We start from the raw sequence: 26,524 nt of genomic DNA on the forward strand, positions 1-26,524 counted from the left end.
TCACTACTTCTATTCAGAACCCTGAATAGTAGTCCACACACACAGAGAGAGAGAGAGAGAGAGAGAGAGAGAGAGAGAGAGAGAGAGAGAGAGAGAGAGAGAAATGTTTGTAAGAACAAATTTATATGTTCATTTTAAATTATAAACAAACTTTAAAGGCCAGGTGTGGGGGTGTATCGTAATCCTAGCACTCAGAAGGCTAAGCCAGGAGGATCACAAGTCCAATACCAGCCTGAACTACAATACCAGCCTGAACTACAATACCAGCCTGAACTACAATACCAGCCTGAACTACAAAGCAAGAGTCTTTTAAAAAAAAAAGTTTAAATTTAAAAAAAAAGTAAAAAAGAAGCTTAAATAAATAAATAAATAAATAAAGTGATGTCTAGTTAATTAACTGTCCTTACGTGTGAAAAGCACAGTGCCCAGCTGTAACTGGAGCTCCACAACTGTCAGCAAATGATATGGCAAGGTTTACAAAGAAGATTGGAAAAAGAGAAAATCGTATTTTATAAATTACTATCTCAATTCAACAAGTGTTCTGTAAGTTAGCACAGCTTCAACTTCCAAAGTGCAGGACAATCCATCACTGTAGGACTGGGACTGGACTAGTTAGGATGCCATGCAGCATCTCTGCACTGTATCCTCTAGATGCAAGCATCTCTACAGCTAGAAGTCCAATGATCACCTCCAGCCAAGAACAAATGACTCTCAGCCCTTCCATCATCTTCACCTCTGCAGCCTCCAACCTATGAAGCATTCCACTTACAACTTGCCCAGTGACTTCAATGCTCAGTCTTGTTTGTTCAACACTCAAACTGATGGACATAGCCAGCCACACTCTAGACTCCAAGCTCCTTCCTGTCCTCTTCTCTAGACCTTTTAGTCTATCCAAACCTACCTGCTTCATCAGCCCATCAACGCTTAGTCCTGAGTAATGGCACGAGGCTACACTCATGGACTTTTAAGTCTGTCTGACGAACTTAAGAAACCTGGGGCTGCCAAGATGGCCCAGAGATAAGGGAGCTAGCTGACCATGGAAGCCGAGCCTCCTTAGTTTGCTCCCTAGAATCACATAATGGTGGAAGGGAAGAACCAATTCTACAAAGTTCTCGTAACCAACAGAGGGCACACACACCACGGAATGTATAGCTACACATATGTATCATTCACATATATACAAATTATTTATATACACTGTCAAAATTTGGAAAAGATTTTTTAAAGCTGTCCAGGCTGCCTGACTCTAAAACAGAGAGCCGTTCCCGTGCCCTTACTACACAAGAGGAGCAGCTGTTCATTTGTCTTGTTCTGGGTGGGGTTTTTCTTTGTTGCTGCTGCTTCTGTTTTAATTTTTTAATTAACATACAAAGGGTTAGATAGAATTATGACATTTCAAACACGTATGTTTTAGAAGATCCTCCTCTCCTCTCACATCTACAACTCCCTGATCGCCTTATCCCCTTATAGCCTCCCTACCCTGTCTCTCTTTCATGTCATAAAAACTCAGCACAGAGCCCAGGGATGCTCACTGCTAAGAGCACTCATCTTCTAGCACCCACACAGTGACTCATAACTACCTACAAGTCCAGTTCCAGAGGACCCTTGCCCTCTTCTGGCCTCTACAGACACCAAGCATACAAGTAGTACAAAGACATACATGCAGGCAAAACACCATAAACATAAATACAAATTTAAAACATATGGGAAGGTTCACAAATTTGCATGTTACTCATGAAGAGGCCATGCTGGCCTTCTCTGCATAGTTCTGGTTTCAGTCTTATATGCTGCCCACACAACACTGCTCTTACTTCTCTGAGATGGAGTCTCACTATATAACCCTGTACTCATACTAATCCACCTGCTTTACACCCTCTCAAGTATGGAGTTATATGTGTCTGTCCACCACTGCTCAGGATGGAGAGCAGCTAGCTACTTCTAGGGTCTCTCTCCTACCCAGCAAAAGCACTTGGCATCTACTCTTCTCCCTTCTCCCAACCTCACATTAACAAGGCACTAAAATTACTTAAATAAACTAACTAACTAAGTAAATTTAGGCCAGCCTGGATTACCTGAGTGCCCATTTCAAAAACCAAACAACCAAAAAGAGAGCCACTTGACACCTACTGAATCCAAGACAGACACTCTTTTACTACCTTTTGTCTCCTGAGGTAATTCTGAGAGTAGGCAGCCTGGCAAAACAATTAGCAAATTAAAGTCAAATCCTTCTTAAACTTTTTCTTGACCTAAAAACTTAGACAAGTGTCTTAAAACAGTTCTAGTGGGCCATTTTTGGTAACATGTGAGCAATATTATTTTTAGCTGGAAAAGTTGATTTCAATCCCTCTCTCATAACTCAGAGGCTTTGAGCAGGCTCAGCTCAAGCTTTGTTTTCCAGAATAGTCTGTCTCTGAGTGGATTCAAAGCATGGAACATTCAGCTCCAAAGGAACAGATTTCCCTAAAAGGGGCAGACAGTGACCGAGATCTATTACACGATGTACTGCCCAGGATTCACGGACACACCACTCGCCTAGCAGCACCTACTCTGTTCTACATCGATGAAGCACTCAGCTCTCAGGAGCATCTCAAGGTTTCTCAGCGCTCTGCCTAGATGTGAAGTCCACTCCATAAGGAGGAAGGAAAGGAACATGACAATGTCTGATACAGCAAAGCCCAGCTAATAACCTATATCTGAGAAGGCTCAAGTGAGGAACTTATTGTAGACATTTAACTAAGCTGCCACGACAGCAAACTGCCCTCCAAATGTTTGTTCTTATACCCACAGGCAACAGCCTTAATCAGAGAAGCCTCTCCTTATAATTACTGGTGGTGAACGCAGGGACTCGTGGCTACCCAAGATGTACATGAACAACACTAAACAAGACGTTTATACCACCCCCCTCTAAGCTCAGGGAATACTATGGAAGAGGGGGTGGGAAGTCTGTAAGAGCCAAAAGACAGGGTGAAGGGCTGCAAAACATTGTTCTCTAGAACTGATAGGACCATTGCAATCATTCATTCGCAACAAATGTAATTACCAAAGTCAGGCCCCATCGATAATTAATCGAGGAAAGGGAAAGGGCTTACTAGCCCTACCCTTTACCTCTGAACTACTGCCTTTTGACAGATTCTGGGAGAGGACGAAATCACTGTCTTCAGTTGCGTATCCTCTGCTGAGTCCATCAGATCCATTTGGTAGCTCCAAACCCGTGGTCACATGCACAGACATGAATGTAAGAAACATTTGTGGGGAAAGTTGGGGGATAAGAGTAGTCGGTGTGCACTGCATAATATATGAAATTCTCTAAAAACAAATTTAGGGCCAGTGAAATGGCTCAGTGGGTAAGAATACTTGCCACCAAGCCTGACGGGCTGAGTTCAATCCCTGGGACACATGAATGAACTGACTGCTTACATCTTACATGTATGTCATTAATATTTACACTAAGTAGGTTTTCTTCCTTTTTAATTTTTATTTCATGTGTATCAGTATTTCACCTGCTTGTATGTCAGTGGACTATATGTGTACACTGCCTACAGAGGGCAGAAGATCCTCTAAGACTGAAGATAAGAGACACCATGAAATTGTGAGCCTCAAGTGGATTGTAGGGATTGAGCCCCAGTCCTCTAGAAGAACAGCTAGTGTTCTTAACTGCTGACCCTTCTCTACAACCTAAATAATGTTTTTAATTTTCTTATTTAAACTCTAAAATTCTAGGGCAAAAAAAAAGGTTATATATAGAAAAAGAACATAAGTCTTTCCTTCAAAAGCTCCCATGAGACTCCACAAAACTGTGGTTCCTGCTCTGAAAGAATCACAGGACACAAAGTGCACCCACCCATCAACACTCCACACTGCCCTGAAAACACTGACACCCCACCCACCCCACCCCACCCCCTACTCAGTCACATCAACGCTTCACTCTTGTTTCTGGATAATCTGTCAGTAACACAGAAACTCAGCTCTGCCCATCTGTCAGCTGTGCTAGCTATGGTCATCTGCAGCACTACAGTCGCCCATTAACTCATTTAACCCGACCACCTGTGAGTCAGGAACTAACATACTCAGTTTACAAATGAAAAACTAAAACCAGAAGTAACTTGCCCATAAGACACTGAGATAAGTAATTAGAGACAGCATTTCAACCCAGCATGGGTCCTCTGGTCTTAGGATTTTAATACAATGTAATATTGTTCAGATGCAGAAATACATTGTGTCAGCAAAGCATCACTTCCATCAGGAATCTATGCACACATTCCTGCCCCATGAAAAATTCAAGCTACTATGCCCAGCACTTCTGCCACTGGGTTTAGGTTAAAGGGTAAACAGTTTTAAAGTAATAGTCCTGCCCCTTAGGTCTGCACATTCCTTCTTGGTAGTCTACTCATGGGTGCCATCATCTTCTAAGCCACACTCTCTGGAAGGTAAGAAAGAGATAGCAATGTGTGCTGCTTCCCTAGAGGAACTGACTAGATAGGTTCCGCAGAGGCCCACATCACTTTTCCCAGTGGAGACAACACTGGCAGCTTATCCCCACCCCCAGCAACCACCAGCCTAGATCGATGGCTCTTATCAAGACCCAGAGTAACCCGAGTCTCCAGCCAACCCATCTCTAGACTGCTACAGCAGGCGCTTTCCGCTATCAGGTTGCACAAACGCCTGGAAACCTTACACTGGGTGTGAAGGAAAGAGCAATAGGCAAAACAAGAGAGCATCTGGTGCTCCAAAGTCTGCTTTCATTCACTGTTCAGGCAAAAGACTCAGGACATTAAGACAGAGCACACCTGATTCATCCATTGAGCTTTGGGGGTCACAATGACTGTGATGAGCCTGGGCTAAAGAGAGCTGGACATCCATCTAGACAGGAAGGCATACCTTCACAGGCCTCATTTTCATTTCCCAGGTGTCTGTGATGCTGACCCTCTATGCATTCTTCCTCATGGGAACAAAGTCTACTAAAGAAGCCAACTCTAAAAACAGTTCCAGTATGGTACAGCAGCATATGCTTTTAATTCCAGCACTCAGGAGGCAGAAGCAGGTGAATCTATGAGTTAAGGCTAGCCTGGTCTACATAGTGAGTTCCAGGACCACACAGAGAAACCTTGTCTCTAAACGAAGAATAAAATCATTCTCTCACATCTTTAAATGCATTAGTCTGCAGAGGTAACTGAGCTAGACTCAAGCCTAAATTTGAAATCTAATCCTCTACCATCCAGAAAATAAAAATATTTCCTGTGTATTGAATCATATTTTCTTCCTTCCCATCAGGCCTCAGTTACAGGGAGCCCATATTCTAGGAAAGATCATCAACCTGGGGCTTTCCACAAACACAGGGGCTACATGTAGCTAATGGTAATTATGACTGCTGAGATAACAAACACCTAGTATCAATTAAGCCCTCCTTTTCTCACAAGTCAACAATGGATTTTGTTCACTGCATGGCAGTGACATTCAATCATAATAAACCTGGTCACATGGGAGATGTCTGCTCTACAAGAGATGTCATATGAAATAAAAATCACTGCAGTCAAATAGTATGTGCAGTGAGTGACTCAAGGTAGATCCTGAGGACCATGAGTAACTAGCTCAATGACAAGCAGGCTATCTGACCCACAGCTCGGCCCACTAGTACAGATAAACAACCTGAAGCAGCAGGCTGGGAAGGGGAAAGCTAATGGTACTTGTCTTTTACTCCAACAACTGTGGATATCACCAGTCAAGGATTTGTATCGTACTCATGTCAAAGAATAAAGACACAGTGTAGGTCCCTGCCTTATGTTTCTGGTTCTATGAAAAACATGGCAGTGTACCACATGAGGCCTAGAACTAACCACTCATCCACAGAGAACCAAAACAAAATAATCTTAATTCTAGAAAGCTAAGGAATAGAAAGGGGAGGGGGGACCAAACTGCCAGGAGAGGACACCCAAATAGAGAAAAGCAGCAGACAGAAGTGTTGTTAAAGAGGTAGGGAAACGTACAGGAACTGTCTCTGTAGTGCAGAACCCACAAGCACCATCACACGATTAGCCCAGGAGAGAATGGAAAGGGCAGAAGGCAGACTTTCTATTCCTTAATTTCTGTGTATTCTTAATATTAACCATGTGAATATACTGTAAGTTTTAAAATAAATGTAAAACCAGTATGTAGGCACCCACCTTTAGTCTCATTACCCAGTGGTCAGAGGCAGATAGATCTCTGAGTTCCAGGCCAGCCTGGTCTACATAGTAAATTCCAGGCTATCCAGGGCTACATGAGACTTTGCCCTAAAGTTAATTATTAAGTACATCAACCACTCCCCCTAACTAAAGCTAAGGACTGAAAAGAAAGCTACCTTCTAGATGCCTCTAGCCTTGATGATTTTATTTTTCCTTCATGATCAATCTATTGATTGATATGTTGTTAATTAATCATTCAGTTGACAACAAAATTAAAAATGAGATAATTCTGAGACAAAACAACAACAAAACAAACAAAAAGCCAGCGTATCATACATACCACAACCAGTGATCTCATGTAGCTCCCCATAAATCTAAACCACAGGAAACCAAGATAAACACAAAGCCCTGATACGTTTGGCACTTGGACATACACTGGCTATATCCAAATAACTTAAGACACTGGAGTTCAGTGCTGGAACTTCAAATACTAAAGAAAGCAACATCACTGGCAATGTTTGAGAGCCAGGCTTGGTGGACACACCCTTAATCCCAGCATTTGGGACTCTGAAGCAAGAGGGAGGAATGCTTTTGATAGAAGTGTTGTGTGGCATTCAAGGACAATGAAGTACCTATGTGTTCCATTTTCATCTGTCATACCAGTAATTCCTAAGGAAGAACGAACTTAAAAGGCCTTGATAAAGAGCCTCTAGATTTGGAGACGCGTCTCAGCTTTATGTTCCCTAGCCCCACGTTTTAGAACTGTTGTAGGGACTGGCTGAGGCCTGAGGGGAAGCTGTTTACAGACACTCCATGAGCTTCATAACCATTACAGGCTTCTCTAGGCAGCATGCTTCAGATTCAAAGATGTGATCACTGGGAGGTGTTTAGAGATATACACAGTTTTACCTGTTTTCAATAAACATGTACTGAGTTATGACTATTCCCTGACACTGGGAACTGCAAGCATATGGCAGAGGGGGAAAGCTCCGTCACCAGCTAAGGACTGTGAGGCCCAGTCTGAGAGAAGCATCTGTGAGCATCGCACGCCTCAGCCCATTCGTGAACACTTTCACTGTCGTATAAAAGCACTTACACTCTGGCAGAGCAAAGGATGCAGTATGCTCACACCCATTCTGAGGTGTATGATGCTCAGAGGGGCTTTTCTCAGTCCCTTGTTTCAAAACTAGACCTGGCCTCACACAGTCCTTAGCAGATTGGACTCACCATGAGAGGGGGGCATTTCATTAAATATAAAAAATTAACTTGGAAGGAGAAAACCTGGGCACAAATTAAGCTAGTTTGGAAATACTATGTAAGACTTCACAGTCACTTGGGAGGCAGAGACAGGTGAATCTCTGAGTTTGAGGCCAGTCAGGTCTACAGAAGAAATTCCAGGATAGTCAGGGCTGCACAGAGAGACCCTGACTCAAAAAAACAAAAAACAAAACAAAACAAAACAAAACAAAACAAAAAAGACTTCACAATTACAACATCTACAATGGAACTGTTTTAACTTTTTGTTTCAACTCTAACTCCCAAGTGATTTGACTCTTCTTTTTTCAGAATGATATTTATTATGTTTCTCAAAGATCAACAAAATACAGCTTAGGATACTCCAAATTAAACAATTTGCTTTGCTTAAAACAATGTTAAACCAGACAAATGATTTAGGTTTGTTAAAACTCGGAAAGATATTGTTAAAATCAAGTTAAGTTTAACACTAAAGCTAAAATGCAAGAGAAGTGGGGCTGGAGAGATGGCTCAGCAGCCAAGAGCACTGACTGCTCTTCTAGAGGTCCTGAGTTCAACTCCCATCAACCACACAGTGGCTCACAACCATCTGTAATGGGATCCAGTGCCCTCCTCTGGTGTGCCTGAAGACAGTGACAGAGTACTCATATACATAAAATAAATAAATCTTAAAAAAAAAAAAAAAAAAAAAAAAAGGAAATGAGCCCACCACCAAATCCAAGAATATCAAAGGAATTCTTAAAATATGCTTTAAAACTGAACCTAGAGTGACATAAAGTTAACAGGGCCACAAACAGACACAAGGTCATCTAGCATCATAGCATTTTTTAGTCAGCTGACAAAAACCATGAATCATCCCTGATAAGCATCTTTGTGAATGACTGTTGCCACATGCAGTAACACCTTAAAACTTAAAAGCCTAAAGACAAGCGTGCCAAGTAAACCAACTGGTCTCTAACACTAAAACAGCCAGCACACGGCCAACCTGCTACAGCAACAGACCTACCTACTATTACAGGAGGCAGCTACGGACGTACGCACAAGCAAAGAGCCAAAAGATGTTTACAATAAGCAGTGGGTAACATGGGGAGGGGTGGTTAAAATGTTACTCCCTAAGGCACAGGATGTAGCTCAGTTGGTGTAGTGCTTGCTTATTAGCAAGCACAAAGCCCTCGGTTCAATACCTAGCACTGCCTAAATGGAACATAGTGGTGCGTGCTTATTATCCCAGTGCTCAGGAGGCAGGAAGATCCCAAGTTCAAGCTTATCCTTGGCTACATACAGGTTTTGGGCCACACCCTGTGCCCACCACCCCCAAAAAATGACTGCCTAAAGCCAGATGCAAAACCTAAACATGACCAGCAATACCTACCTCACAGTCTCCACTGCTATTAAACTGGCTTATTAGGAGAATCAGCCTATGGCTTCAAGTTTCAGTACACCATATAAAATACACAGTAAAGCCCATAAGTACAGCAAACACAGGATCTATGAAACCTGCCTAACACGCCACCCTATTCTGGTAACCAGCTGCTTCTCTACCTCTCTCTGGAGGGATGTGCAGTACAAAACCTGGTGGAACTTTCAAGAGAAGTTTTACTAATTCCCAGCCAGCTCTGCCAAAGCTCTTCATGTGCGAGGCAACCACTGTGGAGATCTTCTGAGGTTCCAACAGAGTCTTGGTCAAGCCACTCTGCCCACCACTGACAGTGTTTCTGTTAGTTTCTATGGTGCAAGCCAATGAGTTAAGCTGTGTGCTGCTGAGAACCACAACAATTTTGCCAGACTGCTTTCAAATCACATGATCCTCCCATCCTATCCCATCCCATAGAAATCAAGTTGTAGCAGGTAAAGGCTGTCAAAACATCCAGCCCATGTGGGGTAAGGGACCTACCCTTATCCCTAAAGGTGCTTTTGCACAGGAGATGGGAAGTTGGAAAAGGAGGAGCTAAGCAAAGACTTACAAACCCTGTCTTCCATCAAGATTATTTCCAACCCTCTAAAGGATTTCTATGAAGCATGCTGAACTACACAAAGAAAACAGAGAGAAAAAGAAAGCAAACTTAAGGCTGAAAGCATGAGAGGAAAAGTCCCAGGAGGTGGTGATCTCTGCAAGCAGCTCCATGCATCGGGCAGCTGCTTTTCTACGGGCCTCAGCATCTGATGCAAAGGAGGTCCATCACAAAACCCACCGAGTTCCTGGGAATCGGAACCAAAGTCCTCTTGTCTCGGCTCATCCCCAGAAACTAATCCCTAAATGAGATCCATATAGGCCTGTTTTGAAAAAACATTCTGACTGTTAGCAATTAATGTCCCCTCCTCCAACCAGCTGCCAACATGCAGAGGAAAAAGGCTCTCAAAATAAAGCAGTTGGAAGAACTTCCCATGAGCCTCTCTGTTCCTTAAGTGTGCCAACTTAAGCTGTGGCTGGAGGCCACAGTGGGTCCCCACAGCCCTGTCTGTAGTTCCTTTAGCTCTGCTAGTACCAGTTCTGTTCCCTGTTCTGCCCACAGCCACAACCACCTCCAGAGCAAGACGCCACCAACCCATCCCTCAAAATGATCACATTTTGCTTGTGGTGCTTCCAATTAGGATGGGGGTTGGGGAGAGTCAATGCAGCCAAAAAGAAAAATAAACAGAATGTCTCCTTTAAAAGCCAAATTGCCAGCCAGGCAGTGGCGACACATGTCATTAATCCCAGCACTGAGGCAGAGGCAGAGGAACTCTGTGAGTTCAAGCCCAACTTGGTCTACAGAGAGTGAGCTCCAGGACAGCAAGGGCTACACAAAGAAACCCTGTCTCAAACAACAACAACAACAACAATGCCATATTGCTGAGCCACAAATTGTAGCACAAGCCTTTAGTCCTAGCACCCAGGAGGTAGAGAGACAAATAGACCCAGTCTGTGAGTTTGAGCCCAGCCTGTCTACAGAGAGTTCCAGGACAGTCAGGCCTATAGGGAGGGAGGCCTATCTCAAAAACAAACAAAAAACAGTCATATGCCTAGAAGACAATCTAATACACAAAGGAAAGTGCTTTTCTTCAACAAATGAGAAACCAAGGGACCAAGCACATATAAGAATGTTATTAGATACTTGGGTCCTTTTATTTTAAAAAAAAAAAAAAAAAAAGGTAAATTGGTTTAACATACACATCTCATTCCTCCCTTGGAAAAAGTTTTTATATAGTCAATCACTATCTTTTTTTGTTTGTTTGGTTTTTGTTTTGTTTTGTTTTTCGAGTCAGGGTTTCTTTGTATAGTCCTGGCTGTCCTGGAACTCACTCTGTAGACCAGGCTGGCCTCGAACTCAGAAATCCACCTGCCTCTGCCTCCCAAGTGCTCGGATTAAAGGCATGCGCCAACACCGTCTGGTGTCAATCACTATCTTAATTCAAGAATATTAGCAAACTTTGTGATGGTGTTTATCTCGGATACTCAACTGAAATTTCTAGATGCCACACAGTACAAGTCAAGCCATAGGGGGTTCTGTGGCTGCTCTCCCTCCTCTTAGAACTTGCTGCATCGACTCAGAATGTAAAGGCAGGTACCATGAAGCATGAAGACTAGCGCTTAGGAAGCCCCCACTACACTAACCTGGAAGGCTGGAGTGGGAAAGCAGGCTAGGGTTATACAGGAGCCAGTACGAGTAGCTCTAAGTAAAAGCAGAGGGGAGAACAAAGGCCAGAGAGAAAAATGTTCGTAAAGTCATCGATGAATCTATCTCCAAAGCTGAGATTTCAAAGAACTGTGTCAAACTTCCTCACTTTCAAACATACCCAACATAGGTGATCTGAAAAACAAGCACACGTTGCATAAAATGTCTCTGCTTACTAATCTTCCTAACCCCTTATGTTATCTGATGAAACTCACTGGTAGAGGAAAAGGTTAAGGTCCACAACTGATCAGGTAATTCTAGTGGTAGTGGTGCTGATGTTGCTCAGCCACAACTCTCCAGACTCTCTGGGCAGCATGGTTAATTAAAAAAAAAAAAAAAAAAACAGGCCAACTGGCTGCTAAAATGAAAATGAACCCAACATATTAGTTCCAAAAGTCCTTCTCACTTGTGTGGCTCCTGTTTTCCTTAATGTACTACTACAAAGGCGCTTTTACATATACACACACACACGTGTAGTTAATTAGTACCTGAGCACAGGAAACCAAGTATCAGATTGCTGTGCCCACCCGACACATTTGGCAGTTCAATTCCATCCCAACTTCTGTTCTCAGAAAGCCTTTTCTCACCTCTAACCCTAATACCACAAGAGAGATCCAGTAACACACAGAGAGAATGCAACACCCAGCCTTCACAGGAGCTGCGAGGCAGACCAAGGGCCAGATCCTCAGGGAAAATCTGGGGAAACAATTAAAGCCATCTGTGATCCACACTGAGAAACAAGACAAATATTAACTCCTACAAGAACACAGTTGCTTGGCTGCTTGAGGCAGGTACAATATTAAATCATATGGACCCCGAAGGACTTCTCAGTCTAGGCAGGACAGGAGAGGCAGACACTGATCAAATGTTAATTTAGAAAGTCCTATAACAGGGGCTGGGAAGATGGCTCAGTGGGTAAAGGGCTTGCCACAAGTGTGAGGCCTGGAGCTCAGATCTCTAGAGCCCACGTAAATGCCAGTGGGTGTGGTAGCCAGCCTGTAATGTGAGCTTGAGGGAGGCAGAGATGGAAAACTGGACCCCAGCAATCTCACTAACTAGACTAGCAGAAAAGGCGAGTTCTGGGTTCAGCAAAAGACCTACCTCAGTATATAAAATGGACAGTGACCGTAGGAGACCACAGACCTCAATTTCAGGATTCCAAACCTGCATGTACACCACTGAGCATACAGACGTGCCAACACACACACACACACACACACACACACACACACACACACACCACATAGACACTGGGTTGATGGCAGACAACTCAAGCAAGTCTTTTTTTTTTTTTTTTAAATTATTTATTTTATGTGAGTTCACTGTCAGTCTCTTCAGACACACCAGAAGGCTTCAGATCCCATTACCAATGATTGTGATCCACCACGTGGTTGCAGGACCTCTGGAAGTGCAGTCAGTGCTCTTAACCACTGAGCCATCTCTCCAGCCCTCAAGCAATTCTTGAAGGCTGGCCTTACAAATAAGGGGTAAGGAGCAGGAGCAACAGCACAGAAAGAGGCAGGAGTTTCCTGAAATAGAACAGAGACAACGAGGAGGAACACTGTAGTCAGAAACCACACGTCTCTAAACATGGACATGGAGACAGAGTGTAGAAAAAAGAAGGGGCTGGAACTCTGGGCAGGTGTCAGGCCAGAAGGACCAGGTAGGCCCAACAGGAGAATGGACTTAAGCCTGGGTCAAGCACAGGTTCCAGCAATATTTTAAGCTGAGTTAACAGAAGATTCGCTTTTGAGGACTCACTCCTATCAACAGTGGGAAGCTGGTTTGAAGGCACTGAGAAAACAGAGGAAACCCTGTTCAATTCCACAGACCCAAGTGGTAACAAAATAAACAAGTAGGCAATCAATCTACTTAGTGCAACATAGTTATCCAACAAACACGTTTTTTACTGACCCCAGGTTGTCTGAAGAACAGCAGCTCACCCACCTCCCAGGAAGGCTTCCCCTTGACGCTACAGACTAGCTACACTACCTGGCACCAGCAAGAACCAAGATCTTTCTGTAGCTTTTGCTTGTTACAAAGAATGAAGCCTCCTCCCCCTCACAGGAGACCTCAGACAGGTTCGTTCTCTTCCTCCCCCTGGATACAGAGCAAATGAGACTTCCCACTTTAACACACCACTCATCTCTAACAGTCCCCAACTCTGGCACTTAATCAATCGGAAGCACATTAAGCACTCCATGCTGATCAAGCAGTGAGCAGGAACTTACTGAGTGCTGTGGAGCAGGATATAAGGAGAGCTGGGAACCAACATTTAGCACTGATAGGCACTTTAAATAATCTCAGTTACTCATTGTAGTAGCTCATAAGCATCAACTCTCCCAGGTCACAGATGTGTGTGCAAGAACTCAGGACCTTGCCAAGAATTGGTAAATGGAGAAGTCAGGACTTAAATCCAAACAGGGGAAACTCTGAATGGCATTTACTACACTACCTGTAGAGTATATAGAAAACAAACGTTTATACAAGTTTGATGGTAACAGGCACTCCCCCTTCAAAGAAGCGGTAACCCTTTAAAGTCTCAGATAAGGGATCACTCATAAAGGTCAGACCCAACTAGATGATAACAAACAGAACCTCTAAATGCTGCTAAAAAGATCGCTCCTGAACATTAATACTCAAAAACATTCAGGCTCAGGAACTAAAGAGATAACTCAGAAGTTAAGAGCACTGACTGCTCTTGTAGGGCTGGAGTAGCACCTATTTTGTGGCTCACAATCATATTTAACCCCAGTTCCAGGAGACACAACAGGCATACGTGTGGTATGATTACAGGCGTAACAAACATTCACACACATAAAAATAAATAATTCTTTTTTTAAAAAAATTTTAAACTTCAGGCTCAAATAATCAATACAACTTGGCCATACTCCATAGAAATTTACCCCGCCCCCCATCCACACTCCCCTCCGGGTCCTAAGATGTTTGGGTAGGAAATGCCCTGCTGCTCCCTCCCTCTCTCAGTCAATATCCCAAACCATTTTGCCAACCCAAATTACAGAAATATGTCCACAGCTCACATGGCAGTTCTGATCCGATTTGCCCCACTCCTGGCTCAGGCAGCTTTGCACTACCCTCCTAACTAGATCAGCATCAGCCAGTGGGCTTATTCAAGCTCATCTGTGATGGATTAGATAGTGAAACCTTAGCCATGTAAGCTGCCCGCTCCTGCTGGGGCAGCAGGGGAAAAGAGTAAGAAACTCAATACCCACAGGGCCACCTAAACACCACATGCGCTGGGCATGCCTCTCTCCATCTGTCTGCTCATGCTCCAGGAGCCACTGGGTCCTTCCCAACAACTCTATGGCTCTTCTCTTCCTATCTCTACAGGAAGTTTACATGTACCCCAGAAGAAAGGTGTTTATGATGTTGTGTAAAACACATAACAAATTCAAATAAATCCACTTACTAAACAATTGTTTCTGAAATTAAAGCCCAACACACACTAAGGGCCTGAGAGACATCAGACTACCACGTCACTAGCACCATTACAGTGCATGTTTACACGAAGAATTCTGCTTTCTTTCCCCTCATCCTGTAATCTTGAGGCCTGTCTGCACTAGTCTGCTTCATAACAAAATGAAAGCTCACTCTCTAGTTAGTTTAGGGTTGCAGTTACATGGCAGTGTGATAGAGAAAAGAATCACTAAGTGGTTAGAAGAGGGGAGAGAGCTAAGGTACAGACCCCTCAGCCTGAGCCAACCAGAAAAATAATTCTAATTCTACTTGTGAATCAAATACATCCCCAGGTTTTCATTTATGGGTTCCCATGTCATATGTTAAAATATTTTATTTTTAATTCTGTGATTTTTTTTCTATGCCTCAGTTTTCTCCACCTAAAAATGTCCTCCCAAAATTCAGTGGATGTGGCAAACAATGGTGGCTCGGCTTTAATCCCAGCACTCAGCAGACAGGCAGGCAGAATGAGCTCCAAGATAGCCAGAGCTACATAGAGAAACCCTATCCTGAAAAACAAAACAAAACAAAAATCAGTGGACACTGTAGCGCCCAATGAGACAGCATTTGGAGATGGAGTCTTTGGAAAGTATGAGAATTTGATGAGGTTGTGAGGGTGGGGCCAGTGAGACAGAACGATTACATAGTTCTCACTTTCTCCACCCTTAATGCAATGGCCACCTCAGCAGACAGCCAGAGGGTATTATCTGCAAGCAAAGAAGCAGACCCTCACCAGGTCTCAAACACTCTGGCACCATTTTGGACTTTCACAGCTGTGAGGTATAAATGCCTGCTATTTAGCCACCAGTCCGTGGCATTCGGCTATGGCAGCCTGAGAAAACTAAGGCAACTAGAAATCAGATTTAAGTCATTTAAGTGAGATATTGCCCATGAAATTACCTGTAAGGAAAGCATATTATTGAGGAACTTTACTGAAAGTAGCACAATGTCCAGCTTCAGAACCAAAAACCCAAATGAGGGTCCAAATATCTACCTAGTAGGAAATCAACCCAAAAATGAGCAAACAGGAAGACAGATACCAAATTCAACAGGATACCTAGAATAATCCCTTCCCCAAGACCTCCCTACTACTAGAGTCACTAAAAAGTGAGCAACACCTGACGGCCAAGATCAACGAGGCTGACAACAGGCCTGCCTGGGCCACAGTGTAAGTTCAAGGCCAGCCCAGGCAAAGTACTAAGATACTATCTCAAAAAACAGAGTAAAAATAGGTCTGGGGATATATAGCTCAGTGGTAGAATGCTTGCCTAGCATGCGCAAGGGTTTGAATCTCCAGGACTGGAAACAAAACAAAACGGAACAACACAACTCTCAGACTATCGATGCAGCTCACATGAGGCCCTAAGTTCACTCTCCAGAGTGTGTATGTTTACACACATACTAACACTCATGTACATGCACATGCTTATTCACACTGCTGAACTCACTTAGCTACTCTAGATTGATGACTATGGTCAGAAGCAGTTACTAAGCCGCAAAATCACCACATACCAAGTTTTCACTGCCATAAGGACTTTTGCTGAACGTTCTAGGTAATAATTAAGACTCGCCTTACCTTATACAGCAGTCTGCTGGTGTATTTATTTGTACTTATGCTTCATCTTTTATTGTCATTAGAGGCTTTATTGTGCCTACTTCCTTAAACTCTAAGCTTCCACAGAGAAGAAAGTGTATTTCCTTTATTTATTCTTTGTAATACCTGGCAGGGAAGTCTTAAAGGACCAAGCTATGACTTCAAAAAAAACCCCAGCTGTCTTCAGAGATGAGAAAAAAAAAAAAATACATGTTTTAAGACCAATCCATTCAAGGCCAGCCTGGTCTACACAGTGAGTTCCAGGACAGCCAGGGCTACACAGAAACCCTGTCTCGAAAAACCAATAAATAAATAAATAAATAAATAAATAAATGACCAAGCCACAAAAAGCCTGTATGAAGATAAGCTAGCTCAGTCAAGCCGCCAGGCCCTGCTATCTTGCTGCTGTCTCCTGAGAAGGTCCATGCCTGCATATTCTGACCCAGCTCCCCTGGTCTCTGGGTCAGCACACCAAGCCACTTGCCTCCCAATGCCTCAACTCTCTTGGTTCCTCTTCCCTAAACCACTGAATGGCCCGAATCATCTTCCCTAAACCCTCTAGAAGACCCACATCTTCACTTCACAGGTCACCTACAGAGAGCTTCCTGAGCCATCTCTAAGCCTCTCTATCCCTTCCCCTGCTTAATTTTCTTCCATGCTATCAAAGACTGCTGACTTGTCTCTGTCCATAGAGTAATATCCAATAAAAGTAGGGTTTCTTTATATATCCCGTAGGGTTAAAACAGTGTGTAAACACCACCAGAAGCAGAAGCAGAGCTCTGAGAGTTCAAAGCTACCCTGGACTACATAACAAGCTCTAAGACCGCCAGGACTAAACAGAGAGATTCTGTCTCAAAAGCAAACAAGCAAGAAACAGTAACCTAAGAGTGTCACAGCTGCTTGATAAAATACTTTTGAAACGCCGGCAGGTTTTTTGTTTAATTTTTCATTCATTTGTCTCCCTGCCCAGGTCACGTGCAAAGGGAACTTGGCTTACATTTCTTTTTTCTTTTTTTTTTTCTTTTTTTTTAAAGATTTATTTATTTATTATATGTAAGTACACTGTAGCTGTCTTCAGACACTCCAGAAGAGGGCATCAGATCTTGTTACAGATGGTTATGAGCCACCATGTGGTTGCTGGGATTTGAACTCTGAACCTTCGGAAGAGCAGTCGGGTGCTCTTACCCACTGAGCCATCTCACCAGCCCTTGGCTTACATTTCTAAGAAAGCAACCTAGGAATTGTTTTATACAAATAATTTTCTAAATAAGAAAACAGAGGTCTTCCCCAGGATAATAAACCTAGGGCTTGAAAACAGAGGGCTAAGTCAATGATATTAATACCTGTGTGACATGGAGTAAGAAACCTACAGTAATGAGCTGGGCATGGTAGTGCATGCCCGTAATCCCAGAACTCTGCTGGGAAGGTAGAAACAGGGAGACCAGGAGTCCAAGAGTTCAAGGTAATCCTCAGCTACTACAGGGAGTTCAGACCAACCTGGACTACAAATAAGATCATGTCTCAAAACAACAACAACAACAAGTACAATCCTATGAATGTACAAAGGGAAATGTAAAGACTATCCACAAATATACAGAGTAAAATAATTCTCCGTGGAATAGTTCTAAGTTATCCAATTGCACCCAAAGGACCTAATTCTGTCCTTTCTCTGCACATCCCAAGGTCCCTACACACTACTCCATTTCCAAGTATCACTATCCTTAGCCAATGTGAAGGCAGTCAGCAAATAATAGGCCCCAGGCAAAAGAAAGGGAAAGCAAAGAGAACACACTACTAAGATTGACATAAGGAAAAAAGGCGCACAGATGTGTGCACACTCCAAGTGAACACACTCACCAGCATCTCTATCCAGTGGTCCCTCTTTACCATCCAGTGCTAACCCACTAAGTCTCCCCATTCTTCTATGGCTTCAGATTGACCTAATGATCCCTCTCCTCTGCCTGACAGACTTCTTCTAAGAGAAATAAAAGCCAGCAAACAAAAGGATTCAAAAATAAACACCCAGGAATTCCCTTTTGCACAGATCAACAGAGGTAACAGGGTGGATTCTGCCAAGGAGACAAGAGGCACACAGCAAACATGCCAGACTTTAAGTACAGCTCCTTTCCTACCACAGGAAGTCAAGGCAGAGCACGGAAAGACTTCTAGTACTGCAGAGATTTCCAAGAGTGGTGTAATGGAGAGAGCACAGGAATAGGAATCAGAACTAGCTAACTGGGTGGCTTTAGGCAAATCACTAGTTTTCTCTGGACTTCTAACTCCCTAGCTATAAAAATGAGGCAGTTAAAATACACTGAAACTTGAACACACCCTTCCCTACCACCAAAAAAAAAAAAAAAAAAAATTAGAAGAAGAAGGAGAAGGAGAAGGAGAAGGAGAAGGAGAAGAAAAAGATACAAAGTATTGACTCAGTGCACATAAGTCATTCTGCATAACTCTTCCAAGTGCATTAGACTGAGAACTCCTGGTGGAAAAGATGATGGTGTCTCTGGTCCCTTCCATCTCTTAACATTCTACGATTCTAAAAGGATTAGAAAACATCCCGTTGCTGCTGTGAGCCTCTCCATTTCGTAGTCAATATTTTCTAAACAGAGAACAAATCCTAAAGCCCTTAAGGATGCACTACCTTCTTCAAACGAAGTAGTAAACGCCAGTATCAATATCTTTGCCATTTCCCACCCTCATCAAGCTAACCCTTGAGGTCACAACTCAGAAACCAGTCTCCTAACCGCCCTATAAATTTTCTTTTCTACCTCAGGATACTAAGGAGCTACTCCGCATCCTACGAACGTAGGATGCAATGGGTAAAGCACAGGAGGGACCTACCTGCCCGGTGTCTCTCTCCAGACTTAACATGCTGCACAAAACAGACGGAGCATCACACTACCAAACTCCGCGGACTTCTCAGGACTGCTCGAGTAACTGATTGAACCCACAAGCTAAGCCACATCCCCTTTCGGGCTCTCTCTCTCTCTCCAGGAGTTGGCTGGCTTTTCAGTCTGTCCTCCACATGCCGCTCCCCCTTTCCTCATCCCAGTGTGTGCCCAGGGTAAACCAAAAGGCGCCCTTCTTCTCCCGAGCTTTCCACCACCAGTTTCCCTCGCTCTCGGGTCGGCCCAACAGCTCTCCTCTGGACAAATAGACCCAAGAATCCTCAACTTCTCAAGAAACTAAGGACCGGCTTAAGAAATGGACCTGCATCCCGATCCTGTTCAATCTCAACTCCAAAAGGAAAAAAAAAAAAAAATCCCACTCCCTCGCGCTGCCTCCGGGGCCCCTCCGGAGCCCAGCCCCTGCACCGGGCCCCAAGCCCACTCTCCAGCCAGGCCCACCCGGCGCCCGGAGGCCCGAGCCCGCCGCGGCCCTCCGTAACCGGGCGCCCGTCCCGCGCGGTCACCTGCATCCCGCCGTCGGCCGCCTCCTCCGTGCGTGGCCGCTTGCTCAGGCCGGGCTCGGGTCCGTCTGCCCCCGCTCCGGGCACCGGCAACTCCACCTCCGACTCCCGCTTCATGCCCCGGGCGGCAACGCCGGGCCCGAGCTGAGGCGGCTGCTGCTGCGCTTGGCCGCCTTCCGCCATCCGCCCGCGCCCCCTTCGCCACCGGGAGCCGGGCGACCCGCGACAGGCCACCTCCCCCTGGGCCTCGGTGCCGACAGTCGCGACAGGCGGGCGCGCGCCGGCCCCGCCCCCCGCGTGCGTGTGTGTGCGTGCGCGTCGGTCCGGAGCCCGGCTTCGGCTTCGGCTTCGGCTTCACTACGGCTCCGACTCAGGCTGTGGATCCGGCTTCGGCCCCGGCTCCTGCTTCTGCTCGGGCTTCGCGCCGGCCGCTCGCTCGCTCGCTCGCACGCGCGTGCGCCGATCCCTCGGTCCCTTGGTCCTTCAGTCCCGCGCTCCCTCACCACTCGCCGGCTGTGCGAGGAAGGGGACGGCCTGGGCTCCCAGCTTGGGGAGGGCTGTTTATTTGGGAGGAGGAGGAGCGCGAGGCCGCAGCGAGCTGACTGGTCGGGATCCTCGGTCCCGCCACTGTGGCAGCGCCGGGAAGGCGGGGAGAGAGAAAGGAGAGAAGGAGGGAGGAACCTGGATGTGTGGGACTCCGGCCGCCCGCGCGAGAGGAGGCTGTGGTGAGGGGGCGTGGCTACGCCCCTCGGCAATCTCCGTCGCCTCCGCGCGGGCCGCCCGCGGGAGGCCGGGAAGGAATCGGAAAAGCTCGGGAAGCTCCGGGATGCTCTGGGAGGCCTGGAGAGAGAAGGGGCCGCCTCTTTTAAGGCGGTGGCCGGGGGGGCGGAGCTTAAAGGGCCGGAGTTCGGTGGGGAGCAGCTCTGGCTAGTGGCACTAGTGCGAAGTGATGACTTGATCTCTCTCATCTGGCTTCCTGGGATTTAGGGAAGCAGAGGGGCACTCGGCGAGAGGAAGGTCCGTTTGCCTGCTTCCTCTCCAGCCCAAGAACTGGGAATCCAGGAGTGACGGCTCCCATATATACTTTTCTGAGAAAGGTTGCTATGAAGCGAATAATTGTATCTCTAATGATGCAATTCTGATGTTGCCAGGCATGGTGGTGGTCCTAGGTCCTTTAGTCCTAGGAATTAGGAGGCAAAGACAGGAGTATCTCTGAGTTCGAAGGCAACCTGGTCTATCTACATAGTGAGTTCCAGGATAGCCAGGGCTACACAGAAAAACTTTTGTCTATAATAATAATAATAATAATAATAACGCCTGGTGTTTTTAAGAGCTTTACGGTTTACACAATGCATTTACAGAACGATTTTGAGCCTGACAGTAGAAAACATGGTTTTAATCCAATGGATGAACCTGAATTTGTTCAAGCCCTGAAGCAGAAATATGTGGCCAGTCAAGATGGCAATCTCTTGTTTTTACTCCTGGCTGCCTGAGTAGCCCTTCTGAGCTTAGCAGCTTTATGCAGTTAAGTCCGTCCAGTAGGTTTTCTCTGCCTGATTGTAAACAGAAACTGCTTCTGCCTCTCAGAGTTCCATACTGTGACATGGAAAGGGATATTGTGCAATAACCTAGCTTCTAGCCTTACCCTTGCTTGCTACTTTAAACAAGTGAGTTTTTCTCTTTGGATCCCAACTGCATTATCTGTGAAATAATCATTTGGATCAGTGGTTCCCAGCCAGGGAAAGTTTCAGACCCTTTCAGCATCTCCCACTTCCATATTTGTCATACAGTAAATTTTGTCCTTCACAAATGGAGACTATGCTGGTATCTACTGAATAGGAGCTTTGAATGTCATTCAGAACTCTACCGTGCATAGAACAATCCCTGCAAGAGAGACTTGTCCAAACCAGAATACCAATAGTTCAGAGATTGAGAAACCCCAGATCAGGTGATTTCTACGGTTACTTGCAACCAGTCTGTGACTTGGCCTTTGAACTTGAGTTAAGCACCTAAAAATGGACAGAGGGATCAAGATCTCTGCTTCAGAACCAGACCAGCCCCAGGGAGGCCTTACCACCCTGCCCATGTAATGCTGGACCACTGGTGGCTAAGAGCTCCTTCAGAGAGGGCATAGAAGGGCTTGCAGGCTAATTGGAAAAGACCGTACAACTTGCCTTGGAGCTGGGTTTTCCTACTGAGTATTTGTATGTTTGTAGGTTGCAATAGCTTAGCCATTTACAAGCCTTGACACCTTATGGAAAGGGAGTTAATTAATGGCTCTTGTCCGTCAGCTTAGCTCTGATACCTAAAATTAGCATAATAATACTATTATTATGAAGATCAAGTGAGTTATCAACATTAAGAACTTTGATCATGTTATGACTTGAATCGGAAAAAGTCCCCCAGAGGCTCCTACGGTGACAGCTGACAGACTTAGGGCAAGTGTTTGGATCCTGAGAACCTAATTGCTGAGTCCAGTCACTTATGCAGCCGATTAGGGCACTGACTCATGATTGGGGGATGGTAAAAAAAACTGGAAGGTGAAGACGGATGGGAGGAAGTGGGCTGCTAGGGGCTTGGTCTGAAAGTGTCTCTCTAGTCCCCAGCCTCTTTCTCTATCTGCCACTTCCAGTCTACCTAGAGGTAAGTTTGCCCCACCACATAATCCTTGCTGTGGTGTTAATCATGCCTAGCCTCCTCACTCAGACTCTGGAGCCTCGGAGTGACCTTGACTTGAAATCACGAGCTAAGACAAACCCTTCCTCTCTTACTTTGATTTCTGAGGTGCTTCGTCCTAGAGACAGAAAGACTGTCCAACAGGAGCAGGATGGCCTGTCTAAGCAGGTGTTAGTTATTAACTTTATTGCCATTGTGAGTTTTGTTTTTTTTTATTTCTGTATTTGTGTGTGTGTGTGTGTGTGCGCGTGCACGCGCGCCCACGGGCCTGTGTGTAGGTAGGCTTGTGAATGTAGGCATCTACATGCCACAGCACACATGTGGTGGTCTGGAGATGAACTTCAGGAGTTAGTTCTCTTCTTCCACTACGGGTTCCTGGGATCCAATTCAGGTCATCAGGATTTCACAGCCAGCACCTTTACCTACTAAGCCATCTCACTGGCTCAGTCATCATGACTTTATTCACTTTGTAAGTGACCAAGTAAATGTCCTTTATCAAAGATCAAAATCAAAAACTGCCATTATCGCTGTTGGTTCTAGTCAGGGTTTTGATTCCTGAACAAAACATCACGACCTAGAAGCAAGTTATAGAAGGATAGGGTTTATCCAGCTCACACTTCCACATTGCTGTTCATCACCAAAGGAAGTCAGGACAGTAATTCACACAGGGCAGAACTTGGAGGCAGGAGCTGATGCAGAGGCCATGAAGGGGTCCTGCTTACTGGCTTGCTTCCCCTGGCTTGCTCAGCTTGCTTTCTTATAGAACTCAGGACTACCAGCCCAGGGATGGCCCCACCCACAATGGACTGGGCCCTCCCACCTAGATCACTAATTGAGAAAATGCCTGACAGCTGGATCTCATGGAGGCATTTCGTCAAGGGAGGCTCCTCTCCGTGATAACTCCAGCTTGTGTCAAGTTGACACACAAAACCAGCTAGTACACTATTGTCTTAGGGTTTTTAAGTGTTTTGTGTGCAACAAGTTATCATGATCTCTTTTTACTGGGTTGATAGTCTTGAATAATCCATTCAAGAAAGAGCACGTAGTCCAGCCTAATAAACCTACATCCTTTCTGAACTGACAGAACCATTGCTGGCTCATGCTTAGCCAGTATTTCTGGGTCTGACTGTAGCAGTTTGAGCAGACAGAGCAAGAGTGAGACGCCTGACCGAAATCTCAAGGGTGACTCCAGAAGAGCCTCTGTAACCCATCTTGCCTTCAGAGGTCCAGGAAAAGAAAAAGGCTAATCATTATTGTTGAAGTTGCTATATAAGGTAGCTTGGATGTGGCTACATAAGATTCAGGTGGGATGGGCAAAGCCTCACAAGTCACCCAAGGGTGTAACCACTAATGTTAAGTCAATTATTCATTTTTACTAAGCCTTACACTCCTCCTTTGTAGGATGACAATAATAATAGTTATGGTGTTTCTTTCTGAGCATTAAACGAAAGCACTTGACAGGATGCCTAACTTAGTAACTCCTTAATAGGCAGTAATTATTTGTCATCTAATTTATACAGTGCCATTAAGCTATTGGCCAGGAACTCATGGGGCTGGGAATGGAAACCCAGACATTTCTTTCTATTATTGTTTGCACCAGCAAAGTGGGAGCCCACCTGCCTACCAGCTTAATATGCAAAACTAGAGCCTCCCTTAAGTCAGGGGTCTCCTACTGGCAGTATCTTACAATGAACAGATGGAGCCTGATCCTGTCCACCCAACCATGATAGCTTGAAAGAAAATCCAGAGTCTCTGGGGCTAACCTACGGAGCAACAATAACTTTCTTCTCAAACCTAAGCATAGAAATAGTTAAGGTTTTTTTTTTTTTAATAGTCTTTTTCTTGCTAAACTGGTATCTTTTGAACAATTATCCCTTCCCTACCTGCTTTGCTGAAATTCTGTCATCTAAACAATGTCAGATCCTTGAGAAAGAAGATTTTTGAAACAGCTGCTTGTCACTCAGCTACTTGGGTAGTACCTGAGTCCCTGAGAAGTGAGAGCAGTGTAGTACAGGAGTGTTTGGATGATTTGAAGCAAAGAGAAACAGGACCATGCTTTGTAAAATGACACAAAGCATTTATGGAACAAAAAGAGACTTTGAGGGGCTGGAGAGAAGCTCAGAAGTGAACATCACTTGCTGCTCTTGTAGAGGACCCAGGGTTCATCTTCAGCCCTCAAGTGGCAGCTCACAGTTGTCTGTAACTCTAATTTCAGGAGATCCAACACCCTTTTCTGACCTTGTAGGACAATACACATACATGCACAGACATGTATGCAGGCAAAAACACCTATATGAATAAAATGAAAATAAACATAAGAAGAGGAGAAAGTGGAGGAGACTAGTGACCATGTCAAGCACAGCCATCAAACACAGACATAACTGCAAAAAGACAGCTCTCTCTGCATTTCTTACAATCTGCAGCTACTTGTCTAAAATAGATACATTGTGTAACAGTCTTCTCTGAATGTAAACATTTTATCCTAGAGGATCAAAACCTAGAAAGAAACAACTTCCAGGTCTCAGGAAGTTCCCAAAACTTAAAGAATTCAAAATGCCCCCTCCTCCAAGGCTATATAAGCAATAGGAGCTCTGGAGATAAACTGACCAGTGGAACAGCCTATAAACCCTGCCGTGAACCCCAGGGATGCAGTTTTTGTGAGTCATCACTCATGCTAGAAGAGTTTTTTTGCTTTGATGCATCAGCCTTTGAGTTGTCTGAGTTGCTGACGCTAACTCCTCATCCACACTGCTGTGACTAGCCCTTACTTATAAACTTATAAAACTGCTGGCTCACAAGCTAGACTGGGTGAAACTGTTTCTTTGCTCTATCATTGGTATGCTATCTGGGCTGAATACACATTTATTCACATCACCCAGGAAAAGTCACAAAACAAAGCATGCAATAGTATCGAAGAAAATAACATTGAAGAATGTTTTCAAGATGGGGAGATGGCTCCATGGGTAAAGTACCAGCTGCACTAGCTTGAGGACAAGAATTCAGATCTGAGCATGACAGTCCACCAGTAATTCCAGCACTGCAGAGGCAAAGTCAAGAGTTACCTGGATGAGCCTAACCAATGAACTCTGGATTCTATTGAAAGTCCCTGCCACAATGAATGAGGTGTGGAGTGACTGAGGAACACTCTCAAGCCTCCTCACACCACACACACACACACACATTCACACATACAAATGCTCACATACCAAATGTATGCATGGGGAGGAGAACATTTTTATTATATTTAATATTAATATCAAGTTATTAATTTAGTTAATTTAATTAATATTAGCAGTTTGCTAATATATTTAATAAATATATTTAACACATTTGGTCTTTCTGCTAATATTAAGTGCAGTACTTGTTCTGATACTTATTTTATTATCTAGTGCACCCTCTGAGGACAAAGAGGCTACACTGTAAGAGTGGTATTGGAGAGCCACCAGATCCACACAAGCCCGACTACCTGTAATTCATTGTTATTTGAGAAAAGGAAGCTCCCAGTTGGCTAAGCCACCGTGGATAAGTTTCAACATGCAGCCGGCCCAACGCAACCCTAACTGATACAATCTATAAAGGATAAAGGTTGTAGCTCTCCTGGGGTTCTTTTGAGCCTTAAATAATGCATGTAAGGCAGTGAGCATGACACCTGGTTCACAGATACTTGGCGAGCATGCAGTATGGAAGACCTTTGTACTGCAGGCGCTACAGCTCTCATCCTTATTAACATGATGATTGCATGTGTCCAAACCAAGAGGGCTGCAGAGGGAGATGCTACTCCTTCTGGCTAGAAGACACAGAACAGTTTTTATCCAGAATGCTACATTTAACCTGGGTCTTTAAGGATGACCAATTTTCCAGGCTATGGTTGGGTGCTCTTGTTGTTTTTGTTCTGTTTTTGCTTTGTTTCTTACACTTATATGTTCATTTGGGGGGTGGGGCCAAAAGACAACTTGTCAGCTACAGGTCTTGTTTTTTTGTTTTTTGTTTAGTTTTTTTTTTTTTTTTTTTTTTTTTGACATTTTGTCTGTCCATTAATTTATTTATTTCATGTGAGTACATTGTTGCTGTCTTCAGACACACCAGAAGAGGGCATCAGATCCCATTACAGATGGTTATGAGCCACCATGTGGCTGCTGGCCATTGAACCCAGGACCTCAGGAAGAGCAGTCAGTGCTCTTAACCACTGAGCCATCTCTCCAGCCCTTTTTGGCTTTGTTTTTGTTTTCAGTCTGTGGGTAGGCCCAGGGCACCAAACTCAGGTTAGCAGGCTTGAAGACAAGGACCTTAA

General features: G+C 44.6%; 1 protein-coding gene across 7 annotated transcripts in view; it reads right to left on the reverse strand.

Moving 5' to 3' along the window:
* The window catches only part of Rbfox2 (RNA binding fox-1 homolog 2), a 227,308-nt gene extending 207,042 nt beyond the window's left edge, over positions 1-20,266 (reverse strand). For 3 of the 7 annotated variants that reach the window (XM_021216971.2, XM_021216970.2, XM_029547849.1), the window contains exon 1: positions 19,561-20,261. In XM_021216971.2, coding sequence (XP_021072630.1) covers positions 19,561-19,740 — 180 coding nt within the window. In that variant the 5' untranslated portion in view covers positions 19,741-20,261. Of the gene's footprint in view, positions 1-19,560 lie in introns of all 7 variants that reach the window. The other 4 variants (XM_029547841.1, XM_029547835.1, XM_029547837.1 and 1 more) reach the window with 3 other exon arrangements.
* Between the last annotated feature and the right edge of the window lie 6,258 nt (positions 20,267-26,524).

This window comes from Mus pahari, chromosome 17 (assembly GCF_900095145.1).
Source record: "Mus pahari chromosome 17, PAHARI_EIJ_v1.1, whole genome shotgun sequence".
NCBI classification, from domain to species: domain Eukaryota; kingdom Metazoa; phylum Chordata; class Mammalia; order Rodentia; family Muridae; genus Mus; species Mus pahari.